Below are 14443 nucleotides of genomic sequence, written 5' to 3'. Positions count from 1 at the left end.
GGACACGGGAGTGCCATGAGGCCTTCCAAAAATTGAAGGGGTGTCTAACATCCGCACCCCTTCTAGCTTACCCCACTAGTGACGGGGCATTTACCCTGGACACGGATGCGAGCCAGGAAGGATTGGGCGCAGTTTTGTCTCAGACACAGGAGGGCGTGGAGAGAGTGATTGGTTATTATAGTCGGGCCTTAAGTAGGCCCGAGCGAAATTATTGCGTCACTCGCAAAGAGTTATTGGCCATGCTGGCTGCCATGAACCATTTCCACCCGTACCTGTACGGGCGGAAATTTTTGGTTAGAACTGACCATTCCTCCTTGCAATGGCTCCTTCGGTTCAAGGAACCGGAGGGCCAAATTGCAAGGTGGTTGGAAAAGTTGCAGCAGTACGATTTTGATGTGGCCCATAGGGCCGGGAAGGCCCATGGTAATGCGGACGCACTCTCTCGGCGTCCTTGTCTGGGGGAAAACTGTAAATTTTGTGCGAGACACGAGGAGAGGGAACAATTGGGCGATTCGGACCCGACCCTCGTTGTCCGGGCAACCCGGGTGAGAGGGCCAATTTTGCCACTAACCGCGGACGAAGAATTTGGAGAGTTGGCTTGGAGCACGGCCCAGCAGGAGGATCCTGTTCTGGGGCCGGTGTTCCAATGGGTCAAATTGGGGCAAAGACCAAAGGGGGAAGAGGTCACCCCCCTCGGGGCGCAAACAAAGGCGTATTGGGCTCAGTGGCAGACCCTGGAATTGAAAGGCAACATCTTGTATCGCAAGTGGGTGGAGGTTCCCTCTGATAGAACTTCCTGGCTGGTGATAGTCCCTGACAAATTCAAGAACGTCATATTGCAACAGGTGCATGGTACCCGCTCCGGCGGCCATTTGGGCAGGACAAAGACAATATCTCGGGTCCACCGGAGGTTCTATTGGGTGAATATGGGGCGCGACATACAGGACTGGTGTCGGAGATGCGACGCCTGTTCTGCCAAAAAGGGACCAGCACGGAGGATGAGGGCCCCCCTTCAATTACATCAGGTGGGGGCCCCCCTTGAGCGGGTGGCTATGGATATTCTAGGACCGCTGCCCCGCACCCGCCTAGGTAATAAGTACATCCTCGTTGTGATGGACTACTTCACCAAGTGGCCGGAGGCCTACGCCCTCCCCAACCAAGAAGCAGGGGTGGTAGCGCAGGCCTTCGTGGAAGGATTTGTGTGCCGGCATGGGATTCCACAGGAGTTGCACACCGACCAGGGACGAAATTTTGAGAGCAAATTGCTAAAAGATGTGTGCAGTCTCCTGTCAATTCGGAAAACCAGAACAACGCCTTTAAGACCTCAATCTGACGGGATGGTGGAAAGATTCAACCGAACTTTAATCCAACAACTGGCACTGTTCACCGCCACCCGTCAGGATGACTGGGACGAACATCTCCCTTATTTGCTCATGGCCTACCGAACCAGCCAGCACGGGGCCACCGCATGCAGTCCAGCGTTGCTTATGTATGGGCGGGAGTTACGGGCTCCCGCCGACTTGCTATGCGGTCCCGTGCCAGACACAGTGTTTAACCCGCCGAGGGAGGGGTACGCACGTCACCTAGAGGAAGGCATGGAGCTAGTCCATGCCTTCGCCCGCCGCCAACTCCATCTGGCGGGGGAAAAGATGAAGCGCAGGTACGACGACCGGAGCCAGGGGAGTCAATACGCTCCGGGGATGAAGATTTGGTTCTTTAATCCCCGGAGGCGGAAGGGAAGGTGCCCAAAACTCACCTCCCCCTGGCAAGGCCCAGGAGTCGTCCTGTCGCAAATCTGTGACGTGGTCATTAAGATCAAAATGGGGCCACGAGCCCTCCCTCGGATCGTCCACGCCGACCGGATAAGACCTTACACCGGCGAGCAGGCGCCCCCGTGGATTGCCTCGGCTTTAGATGCCGAGGCGGGACCCAGTACCTCTGAATAAGGGGGGCTTATTAGTGCCAGAGGACTGGGGGATTGAGGAGCGATAGGCCCGGTGGGTAAGGGTGGCATCCCTGCCACCCTTCCCATGGGTGGGGCCAAGGAGCAATAGATTATGGGGTGTATGGCAGTGAAAACTAGCCCGGGTGGGTTAGGTTATATTGATAGGGCCCTAGAAGATGACATTAGGTAACGTTAAGTTTAGTTAGTGACTGATACCTGTAGTGGGGACGCAGGTAGATTAGTGTGGATTATAATGACGTGGGAGCGCAATAGTTTAAAGGGACGACTGGGAAGCGCAAGTTTCAGAGGGGAGTAGTTAGATGAGATGATGCTGTGTGAGAATTGAACAGGTGTGATTGCACAGGTGTGCAACTGGACAGGTGTGTGGAGCAGTGTGTGAGTAATGAGTGTTGTGGATCAGCGCGAATGCGCTTGGGGAGAGAAGGGTGCAGGTGGCACCAGGTGTGAGAGCACAGGTGTGCAGGTACAGGTGTGTGGAGAGAGTTGGAGTAAGTGGTACGGAGTGGTGTGCATGGTGCGAAGGTGTGAATGGGGGAAGAGTGGACCCCCATCACGGATACCCGGGGCGGGTAGTGTAAGTGTTAGGTAGAGGGTACAGGTAAATTGTGGTTGGATATTGGCATCTGTGGTGCGGTTGCAGAATGGTGTTGTGGATGGGTGCATTAGTGTTGTGGAAATGACTGGGCGTGTAGCCTGTTAGTGTGTGTAGTTGGTTGGGCACTCCACCACTGTGAGGATGTCGGCCAGGTGAGGCCGCAGGTGGGCTCTGGGAGCCGGTAGTTGTGAGTGGGTGCCTGAGGATCCCGGGTGTGGATCGGGCAGCCCAGTGCCAGAGAGGGCACCGAGTGGGGAGAGCGCCAGAGGGCCTTCCCCAGGTAGTTAGGTTAGGGTAAGGAGCAGGTAAGCTCGGAGGCAACTGCAGTGGTGGAGGTGTGCAGGTGGGTAGACCCGCTGGGAGAGGTACACGCCACAGCCCAGAAATTGTGCGAGGGCACCGGGAGATGAATCGGGGGAGTGAGACCCCAAATTGGAAAGCACCACAGTTTGGCCAATGGGAATTGGTTTTTAGAACCCATAGTGTAAGAGGGCCAATGGTTTGGCCGGAGAAAGACCCCGGGTAGTGTAAAGTTGTAAAGTCATTTAGGAAATAGTTAGGATTGATGAACCTGTCGCACCATACGCAGCCACTTACCTGTGGTGATGATGATGACTCCACACCTGTGTTTTCTTTGTTTGTGTTGCAGAAATGAGAATTGCTGTGAGGATTTGTGAGACGCATCACGACGTGGATGAGACATTGGGGTGATTCCATCTCTCCCTCCCTAGGAGGGACTGATGATGAATTGGTAATGGCAAATTATGATGTTGAGTTGGAGATGGCAAATTTTGATGAGAGTTGAAAATGGCAAATTTGATTGGTTAGGAGGGAGAGAAGACGAATTTGGTATATGGGAGGAACGGGGAAGACAGTAGGGACGTTTGTTGATTTGTAAAGTAGATGTTTATGGGTAGTGTTGTGTTTTGTGGATATAGTAAGGGGTAAGGGAGGGGCCATGTAGGTTACCTGGTGGGGGGGGGGGGGCGTACGGTAGGAACGTACCTGTCTCACCTGGTTCCCATGTGCCCCCAGTGTGCATCATCTTATATTGCGTGCACTTTTGCGCCCTTACCACCTTACTCACTTGTCTGCTTCTTTTGTCTCCCACCTCCGAGGATCTGGCTTTGGGGCAGAGAGAGAGGAGAGAGAGGTGCTGGCTTCGCAGTTGTGGGCCTGCACTTTCGCTGCTTGCTGCTTGGATCGATACACCATATGGACCGCAATGTTTGTGGCCACCCACAATGGACCGCAGTTCTTTTGCGGCCAAGCACCACCCGTGGAAGGACCTATGGGTCAACGTGGCACCTATGCCAAACAGGTGAACCACTAATAGTTGGCACCCTGACGGCCACAATAAGGAAATGGACGCGGTTGGCGCCTTTCTTTATTTTTTTGAAAGAAGCCAGAAGGCCACGTGCACCACACGAAGAGCAAGAGACACCTGCAGGGTTAGGGGTTGTTGAATTTATTTTTATTCATTGAACAATGGTGACTGCACCGGATGGTGCTGACTGTGTGATGGGGTGGTGCTTTTGGTGCTGGGAAGGGGTGCTCTGCACGTTATTAAAGGCCGTAAGGCCACAGAGCACTCGTGGGTTGGTGTATCGATGCTGGCATGCGTGCTCTCTCTATGCATAACATCTGCATGTGTTCCTCCAAAAACAGGTCCTGGATCGTAGTGTAAATATCAGCGTAGTCTTGTAAATAATGCTCCCTACCGGCTGTATGTTTAGTTTGCGAATTCTTTCCGGATTCGGTTATCCTGTGGGTGTGTTTCTGTGAGGAGAAGGGTGCAACGTCGCAGGGGGACATATTTACTCATTTGTGAACATCTGTAAAACTGTCGCACTCAGGGTAGAGTTAATAGTAGAGGGAACTACATCTGAGTGCCACACTAAAGTAGGTAAAAATTTATCGGGTCGGGACGCCCCGAGGGTAGAGAAGGGTGCAATGTTGCGGATATGGGACTTGGCCTCAATATCCGCTTGTAAATACTCCCCTATTTCCCCAATACTCCCCAACTATCCCCAATCCCCCATTCCCTAGTCCCATTGCCTGTAAATAACACTCTGTAGAACCGACCTTCCCCTTTTTCCCCCATTAAATGTCGTGCCCAGGTCCACCGCATCTCACGTAGACAACTTTCGGACATCTTGCTAGTTATTCTTAGTCTATGTCAGTTAAGGACTCGTTTCCATTAATTCTGACTCTTCGTTGCACCAGAATGTGATTATATGGCACCAGTAGTGAGTTTAGGACCTTCCCATACCTCCTCCCATCTTCTTCCCCAAACAACAACTACAACAACAACTACAACAACTACAACAACGGCGCGGCGCGGGGGAGTGTGCGTCCTCACACCGGCTCGGTTAGCCGCCATTGACCATGCGCTCCGACGGGGTTACCACGAAGGGGCTCCCTGTCAGCCCCTCGTCAAGGGCGGAGCAGGTAACCCCCCCCGCACGCACCCAATGAGAAGCAACGGGCCGATTCCATCTGGGGCGGAGCTAACGAGCCGAGGGCGTGTCACTCCCCGCCGGATATACGCGGCCACTTACCGGACGTGACGTGAGATGCGCCCCCGACTGAAGAAGACAAGTCGCGACCTTCCAGCGCTGAGAGCGACTTCCCCGCATCTCTAGACCGGACCGGGTCGATCCTGCCCTGAGCCCAGGTGCACCTGGAGCCATCGATTCTGCCTTTCCTTGCCATCAATCCCCGTGTGAGTCAGTTTTTGTCCTGTTTATCTGTCGTCTGTCGGGGCTATTATAAGAGTGTGTCTAAGTGCCTGTCTTCCTATGCTGTCCCTCTTGTCGTTGTAATCTGACCTTCCGCCCTAATATAACCTCCTCCGGAGGTCTTGAGAACTGAACCCTTGGTGTCGTGTCATTTTAATCCAGCCGTTGTGTCTTTTCCATCTGATTTAGCATAGCGCGATTTAGTCAACGTTCGAGTATAATCGGGTAACTTGTGTGGACACGGCGGCCATTCCGCTCGGCCCACCCTAACATCAAAGTCGTGTCTGTAACAATATATACATATATATATATATATATATATATATATATATATATATATATATATATATATATACACTCGCTGAAAGCACCCGGCGTTGCCCGGGTTATTTTTGAATGAATTTACTGCTATAATTCAGCTTTTACTCGTGGCCATAGAATATTGACTACTATAATTCAGCTCAGCTTTTAATTGTGAAATCGACCCAGCCCGGCCGATGCGGCCTCGACCGGCCTCACCACCTAGCCTATAACCTTCCCAGGGCGCATCCCGACATTTTTGGTTCTTTTTGAATGTAATTCAGCTTTTACTCACGGCCGTAGAAGAATGACTACTATAATTCAGCTCAGCTTTTAATTGTGAAATGGGCCCAGCTCGGCCGAGGTGGGCCTCGACCGGCCTCCCCACCTCGTCTATAACCTTCCCGGGGCTCGTCCCGACATTTTTTGTATTAGAGGTTTCCTCCTATCTTTCACCGTTCAGGAGATTCACTTGCGCAGACAAACAAACAAAAACTTTCTTTTATGATATAGAGAGATATACACATACATACATACATACATACATATATACATATATATATACATATATATATATATATATATATATATATATATATAACTATATATATATATATAACTATATATTTATAATGTATGTATGTATCTATAACTAAGCATTGAATCTTCGTCAGAGCAAAAGACTTATGCTTCCCACAGCGGTTGGCATACCTCAATCACCACCTGAAGGTACAGATTGGTTCGACTTTTCCATATTACTCGATATGGCACCTCTTCGTAGAGATTGATATGATATCCCTTTGTCAATTACTACCGTAAAAAAATCCCAATAATTCCACGTTATGAGTTGAGACTGGGAACGGTTTTTAGCCAGTCTTTCACGAACTAGCTGGCTAGGCCTAGCGTTCGACTGGAGCCGATTAACCGGAAATTTGGAATCCACTAATGCAGGGTGCCCGATCAGGGATCTTTATCTTTCTCATGTACACGGCCACACGGGACACCCAGTTGAACGTCCATCCGACTATCCGAGGTATGGCACACAGGTAGGCAACACACACCGATGAATCATCCTGCGTGGATGACACCGGGATGACAGTTTATAGCTGTGTCGGGATTCTAACCCAGGATGGATAACGTTTTGGTTAGACGTTAGAGAGTCCGCTCTGAGTCTGGGAGGTCGGCGGGTTCAAACCCCAGGACGAGTCAGAGCAAAGACTTTTAAAATGGTACGTGCTGCTTGTCCCCTGTGGTTATGGCAGGGATTTGGAAAATATTACACAAACCAAGAAAACTGAATCAGCAAAACGAAACTATAATTTCACAGCGTCTGGAACGTTCTCCCCTCCACCCCCAAAAACTCCAGGCATGAGCCCCGCCCCTCAGCTGCCAGGACCCTACAACAAAGCCTAGCTGTGCGCGGGCCCTCACAAACTTTCCGAGCTCACACAAGTACAAATGGCGGCGGCGCTCCTTTCCAAGTATCATGTGCGAGAATGGCGAACACAGAGTGCATTTAGCTTCTCACGATGGATCCTCAATCGCACTTTAAAAACCATTCACAACGCGAGCGGCCGTTCATGTTCGAATCCAGGACGCGACGAGTCTCTTTGGCTGAACTGAAGGCTGAAGCGCTCCGAGTTCACCCCGCCCTCCCCTCACACAGCACTGGCCCCGCCCTCCTCCTCTTCGCCCCGCCCCGCACGTTTCGGCTCCCGCGTTCATCTCATTCCACGTCCCATTCCTAGAATTCCACTTCACCGTCCGCATTTCCCGCGTCCAAAACTTCCCATTCCGCCGCTTTCCCGCGACTCCCGGCCAAACATTCCTCTCAGTCGTCGGATCCGCGACGCCCGCGGCCACAGCGCCTGCCGGGGTGAGTATTCGGGGCGGCTCGGGTTGGGGCGGCCGTCGCGGTCGAGCCGGCGCGTCTCAAATCTCTGGCATTTTTCACATTTTTCTCCACAAACTTCCGGGCGCGGGGGAAAGCGATCTTTTTAATTCGGCTCCTCTCCCGGGCTCGTCGTGCGGCCCCGCCGACCCGGCCGCCTCACGTTTTCCCCGATTTCTCCGGCGTTTCTCCTTCGCCAAGCCAGCGATGGCAAGAGCTCCGGACGCAAGTTTTTGGACAGTTTTGTCGAGCGACGCGTTCACGACGGACGACGGACACCGAGAGGGTGCCACGGACGGAGCGCCGAGAACTTCCACTAGTGAGGACGCGGCGCGTTATAACCGAGCTGTGTGCTTCGGAGCTCGCCCCCAAACCCCCCTCCCCCAAACCCCCACCCCGCAACACCTCCTCCACCCCGATCTCCGAGGAGCCCCGGCGGGGCTGGCGAGCCCGCTCGGGATTGCACGGATCTCGCAAGTTGGCGGCTCCGTCAGAGTTCCCGTGCCACGCGTTACCTCAGGAGGTTTTGCCGCCTTTTTCGCGCAATGGAAGCGCGCGCTCGAACTCGGAGGTTATTCTTGTCAACACGAACAAAAACAACCCGATGGTTCGAAGGTTTCGCCGTTTTGAACGCCGAACCAGGAGAGCTGTCGCTTTGTTGCATTTAATTCCGCGTATTCCACTTGAATCCGTTTAATAACAAACAATACGTGTCCGGATTTTGCAAACCGACACGGTGACATTGTTGACTGAACCCATTGCTCATCGCTGGGGCACGGCGGGAGCGGGGAGGGGGCGAGCGGAAGGCACCACCGACTGTGGGGGACGTGACCGCTTCAAAGTGCCTCCTTAATGCGCGATCGTTTCCTGTGAAACTCGCCACGGAAGTCTTTCACGGCCTCGTGTTCCTATCGGCTCCGCAAGGGGCACGACGCCAGGCGACCGTCCGTGTGCTTTGGTCATTACACACGTCACGTGGTGCATCTGTTTCGTTTCTTATTTGTGCGTCATCATCATCATACAATACACCCTTGGGCTACACGGCTTGCTTTACATGCTCGATGCTCTGTGTTTGCACGGAGCTGGCATCGTAAGGCTTCAGGTTTAGACGTACGACCTTTTCCTGTCCTTGGCGTGAGTAAGAGGGGCGAGACCCGGGCAAATGTCCCCGAGAGAAAGAGACACCCCCACGCCACTCACACTAACAACTCTCCAGTCCTGGGAGTATCTACAACACGCTGAACGTGAGCAGCAGATCCATTTCTGGTCGATGGTATAGCAAACAATTACTTGTGAGCAATATTCAGGACACTGAACAATAGGGTAAATGAGGATGTCTCACACACATATATATATATATATATACACTACCGGTCAAATGTTTTAGAACACCTCAATTTTTCCAGTTTTTTTTTTTGAAATTTACACAGTTTAATGTCTCACTGTACTCTGAAATTAAGCATAGAACAAATAAACTTTTAGAGATAAAAAAAGAAATCATAGAATCATTTTGTTTAACAAAATTTAATTTAAATTTTTTGACTCGGCAAAGTAGCCACCTTTTGCAGATATAACTGCCGAACACACTCGTGGCATTCTTTCGACAATGGAAATCAAATATTGTTCGGGAAGTTCTTCCCAACACTGTTGCAGAAGTTCCCACAAATGTGTTGCACTTGTAGGTTGCTTTGCTTTCACCCTTCTGTCCAGTTCATCCAAAACCAGCTCGATGGGGTTTAAGTCTGGAGACTGTGCTGACCATTCCATAATTTGAAGCCTACCGTCTTGTTCTTTTCCGTGAAGGTAGTTTTGACATAGCCTGTAGGTGTGTTTAGGGTCATTATCTTGCTGTAGGATGAACCCCTGACCAATTGGGCATATACCAGAGGGTATTGCATGGTGCTGCAAAATGCTGTGGGAGCCCTTTTGATTCAGTGTGCCAGTCACTCTGTGCAAGTCACCGACTGGATCCAGCAAAACAGCCCCAGTCCATCACGCTTCCTCCTCCATGTTTGACAGTTGGTGTCACACACTGAGGAACCATCCTTTCGCCTACTCGACGGCGTAGAAAAACCCTGCGTGATGAACCAAAGATTTCAAATTTTGATTCATTGGTCCAGAAGACCTTCTTCCAGTCTTCAGTAGTCCACTGGTGGTGCTACATAGCCCAGGCAAGCCTCTTTTTCTTATTTTGCCATCTTAGCAATGGCTTTCTTACTGCCACTCGACCTGTCAATCCTGCAGCTCGAAGTCTTCTCTTCACAGTTGAAACTGAGACTTGCTTACTTCGTCCAGTGTTAAGCTGAGCTTGAAGCTGTTGTCCTGTGAGCCGCCTATCACACAAGCTGTTGACTCTCAGAAACTTGTCTTCTGATTCCGTTGTGGCTTTGGGTCTGCCAGACCTCTTCCTGTCAGAGTTTCCTCCAGTTTCCAATACACTACTTCCTGCAGTGCAATATTGTCCAAATAATGCTTCAGAGGGTGTAATAACAGTCTGTTCCAATGCTGCTTTTATACAGACAGTGGGTTTGTAATCAAGTAATCAGCAGAGGTTGGGACACCTGTAGGAATTGTTTGCATCAACTTTCAAGGCTTAATTTACTTATGTTGCTGCAGAACAGCTGTAAGTTGTTAACCCATTACTTGTTCCCTGAAGAAGGCCTTTTTTTTTACAATATAACTGTGCAATTTACATTATTTTCCCGTTTTTGCAAACCTAAACTTTTTTTTTAACCTCGAGCAGTTTAATGCTTACCTTTGTACCATTTCAGGTTATTCACTGGACTTGAATTGCTTAAATTTAAATAAAAACTTGAGGTGTTCTAAAACCTTTGACCAGTAGTGTTACTGGTCTGTATATATTTGTATATATTTATATATATATATATAAATTGTATAATATACTGTATATATTTATTTATATATATATTTATATATATATATATATATATATATATATATATATATATATATATATATATATATATATATATATATATATATATATATATATATATATATATATATATCAATCACACACACACACACATATATATATATATTTATATATGTATATATATATCATAGCCCCTAACTTGAGGAGGCAGCAGGGTGCAGATTGAGTCCCATCGCAGCATTTGTTGCACACACGACCTGTTAGCAACAAGTGTCGTCTGCCACGAATCAATGTAACGAAAGGAGCACACAAATAATTTATTTGTAATCTGCATAATTTATGTGCATGACGTCAGTGTCATGTCACAGGGTCAGTGTGCTCCTTTCATTATTTTCTTTTTGTTTACACATCTGCAGAAGAAGTGGGGATCTTGCCCCAACCTTATTGTATTGTCGAATGTTCATGTAAAACACATCGGTGGAAGTTTATACGTTTGTTGTTCTGTCCCTTTGATTTCACGTTTCATCTCCTTGCAAACTCTGTTGTTATTCCTGCCGCTCGGCTGTGCTGCCAGATGCTTGGAGGGTATCTGCACTCTGTTCCAGATGGATATTCCACTATGTGCTCTGCCGTCCTTTTCCATTCTACGCCTCGGCGTTACGTGTCTGCCTCGTGGCCACGTGCTCCGTCGTGTGCAGGAGCATTATTAGTCCACTGCCTTCGCCTGGTACATAAATGGCATCATGGAAATCAGTGAATCGCAGGTCATGACAGTCGTTATTTTATTACAAAGTGAAAGATGACAGATCTATACTCGGTATTGGCGCACTGAGACCACAGATGAGCTTTGGCTGCACAGCCTTCTAGTTGTGCTGGGCCCGGAACAGACGAGCGTATGCATCAATGGACATGCGGCGTTTGTGTGGCCTGACATCACCTTCCTCCCCTTGTCACATATTGTGAGGCAAGCGCTTTGTTCAGTGAGTGGTTGACCCGTGGGAGCGCGTGGTTGAGCGTATTTAGTCAGCGTATGCCATCCTTATCTCCAATATTATGCCTACCTGCTTGGTTTAAATTCCGAACAGTACTCTTGATGAAATAATTCCTCTTGAACACGTGACTGCAAACATTCTAGGTGATCGGATGGTCATCTATCCACAAATAATCGGTGAAACGAGCAGCAAGTTTGCTCCTTAAACGGCCGCCTCATGTGTCGCTTAATAATCAACCAAATGGGTAACTGAAGGCAAAGTCCACCATTTACCAGAGACGGTTATCAAAGAGGTGACTGCGAGGGATGTTTAAGATCATGAAGGGTGTGGACAAGATCAGGGCAGGGTAGGTTTTCAGCAGAGTGGACGGTATGAGGACCAGGGGACCAGGGGCCGTAGCTTGAGGGTAACGAAGATGAGAGTTAGGACAGTTTTAAGGCAAGGGCCTTTCTTTTGGAGATTGGTTAATGCATGGAATGGTCTCTCCGGAAAGGTAGTGGCACAGGCATGATGGACACTGGACAGGGTTGGCGTCCTCTTCTGCCGAAGCGCGTGCGTGAGGTACAAGGCAATGCGTTGTGAATAACGTTGTGGTGTGTTTATTGTGGCCATGTTTTCCAGAGTGGACGGTTGCTTGTGTCTGTGTAAAGGTCTTTTGGTTATTTTTCTTTTGAATCTCAGATCCGACATTTGATTGTAAATAATAATTGTAACTTTATCACAAGCTTGAAGGTTGCCTAGATACATGACAATGGTGGTGCAAATATTTTGATTCAAAACTAGACGTGTTTTTTTTCCGATTGCTCTTCGGGCCTGTACAACGATGACGACAGTGCAAGTGTACAACATCCTTTGAAAATGCCATTGTTACTGCGGATATTCACTGCAAAGCTGTATTTTTAGCTCACCTGGAACGAAGTTCAGGGGAGCTTATGCGATGGCGCGTCGTCCGTCCGTCAGTCCGTCCGTCCGTAAAAACTTGCAACTTCTTCTCCGAAACCGCTGAAGGGATTGTGACCAAATTTGGCGCAAATAATATTTGTTGTGTTGTGACTAAAGTTTGTTCACGGCATTAAAAAATTTGAGGTCTAAGGGGGTCTACCGGGGGTCAAAGTGGATCCAGGTTTGAACCCCCAAAATAGGAATTTACTTTTTCTTCTGAAACTACAAACACTATTTTGATGAAACTTGACCACAACCTTCCTCACCCGTGATGTACCAAAGTTTGTCCACGGCATTTAAAAAAACCTGTCCCCCTTTAGGGTCTATGGGGACGGGGGGGCGGGGGGGGGGGGGGAAATGGAGGGGTTGTCTCTGAAAATAGGTATTTGCTTTCTTCTCAGAAACTACACATGCAATTTCGATGAAACTTCACCACAACCTTAATCACCCATGATGTACCTATGTTTGTTCAAGGCATTAGAAAAATTTGGGTTTGAGGAGGTATATGGGGTTGAGGGGAGAGGATGGGGTGTTTCCCCCAAAATAGGTATTTTTGTTTATTTGTTTAAAGTCTTATGATTATGTCAGTATGATCTGCATGTTGTCCTGTCTTCTAGCAACCATTGAAATTGGTTTAAAATACCTTTAGTCAGTGCAGTATATTGTTTATTCTACCAGGTGAGCGCCAGGGGTATTGCCCCTATGTTTCTACTGTACACTCACGTTATAACAAGCTGGGTGAACACAAGCACCGTTCAAAGGCTACGAATGAGATTCAGTAGTCCAAGTAATGACAAAGTTTTTATCAATGTATTTAAATGAATGACGGTGTTTTACCCTCTGTTTATTATCTTTCATGTCGTCACACATCGCCTAAAGACTTCACAGATGAAATTAACATTGTATTACAGTTCTGTCTACGGATGGCGTCGACATTTACTTCCAACTCCTTTTATTCTGTTTGGCCCAGTCAAACGTATAATGGTCAAAGGGTTCACCATGCCAGATGACGTCACGGCATTCCGAGGGGCGGCTTTCAAGCCTAATCGTCATTGTTACCTCCGCCACCAAAGGTGGATGGAGGTTATGTTTTCACCCCTGTCTGTCTGTTTGGCTGTGAACAAGATATCTCAAAAAGTTGTTGATGGATTCGGGCGAAATTTGGCAGAGAGGTAGTGTATGTTACAAGGACAAAATGATTAGATTTTAGTGAAGATCCGGATTCGGATCCGGCTACTAGAATTTTTAAACTGATTCTTCACCATTGGGAGATGGGACTAAAACCGATACAAAGCAGGATATCTCAAAAAGTTGTGGACAGATTTGGACTAAACTTGGTGGACCGTTTGTATGTGTGACAAGGACTAAATGATTCCATTTTGGTGAAGATCTGAATATGGATTTGGATATGAGAATTATGTAATTGTTAAGCGAATCGTCTCCATTGAGAAATCGGTTGAAAAGCGATCTTTTACATGATATTTAAAAAAAGTTGTGGACTCGTTATGACTAAACTTGGTGGACGAGTTGGTTAGGTGATGAGAACAAGCCGATTCGATTTTGGTTCAGGTCCGAATCCAGATCCAGCCCATCAGTGGGATACAAAACATAAATTGTTCAGCCTGGCGGAGGTATGCGCACTACCCAGTGCCGTTCCAGTTGTTGTTGTTGTTGTTGTTGTTGTTGTCCATTATTCCTTTTGTCACGTGAATTTTGTTCTACTATTCCCCTCCTGACCTATCAAAAGTCGACCGCCCTTGACAGTTAAATCTGCTAGTTTTTGAATATTTCATGTACGTATGATTACTAATAATTATTTTATCCTTCTAATCGTATTAACTTTTATACAAGATTAAAAAGTACAAACGTTGGCATTTGTTGGACTATTGTTGGTATCTTGTTCGCATAATTTTTTTTAAACTAAATAGTTTTTGAAAAAATGTATTAAAATCCAAAGTTTGCCGTTATATACTTTGTAAAAGGGAAACAAAACAATTTATACGAGAGGGTTCATAGAACACATAACCCCGCTCTGTCTGTCATGAGAATCAAGGACATGGGCGGGCTCTACGAACGGCAAATTTGATTGGTTGTGACGACGTAAAACGCCGTAATATTTT

At 48.1% G+C, this 14443-nt stretch overlaps 1 protein-coding gene across 1 annotated transcript in view; it reads left to right on the top strand.

The window, feature by feature from the left end:
• Window positions 1-6547: 6547 nt before the first annotated feature.
• Window positions 6548-14443, top strand: part of LOC137427679 (transcriptional enhancer factor TEF-1) — a gene marked incomplete in the record, with an annotated part of 364907 nt that continues 357011 nt past the window's right edge. The window contains 2 exon segments of the mRNA XM_078784851.1: window positions 6548-6635; window positions 7351-7478. Coding sequence (XP_078640977.1) covers window positions 6548-6635; window positions 7351-7478 — 216 coding nt within the window.

This window comes from Myxine glutinosa, chromosome 1 (genome assembly GCF_964187855.1).
Source record: "Myxine glutinosa chromosome 1, kmMyxGlut1.1, whole genome shotgun sequence".
In the NCBI taxonomy this organism is placed as follows: Eukaryota; Metazoa; Chordata; class Myxini; order Myxiniformes; family Myxinidae; genus Myxine; species Myxine glutinosa.
Note: the sequence above shows the minus strand (reverse complement) of the source record. Positions and strands in the feature narration are given on the sequence as shown.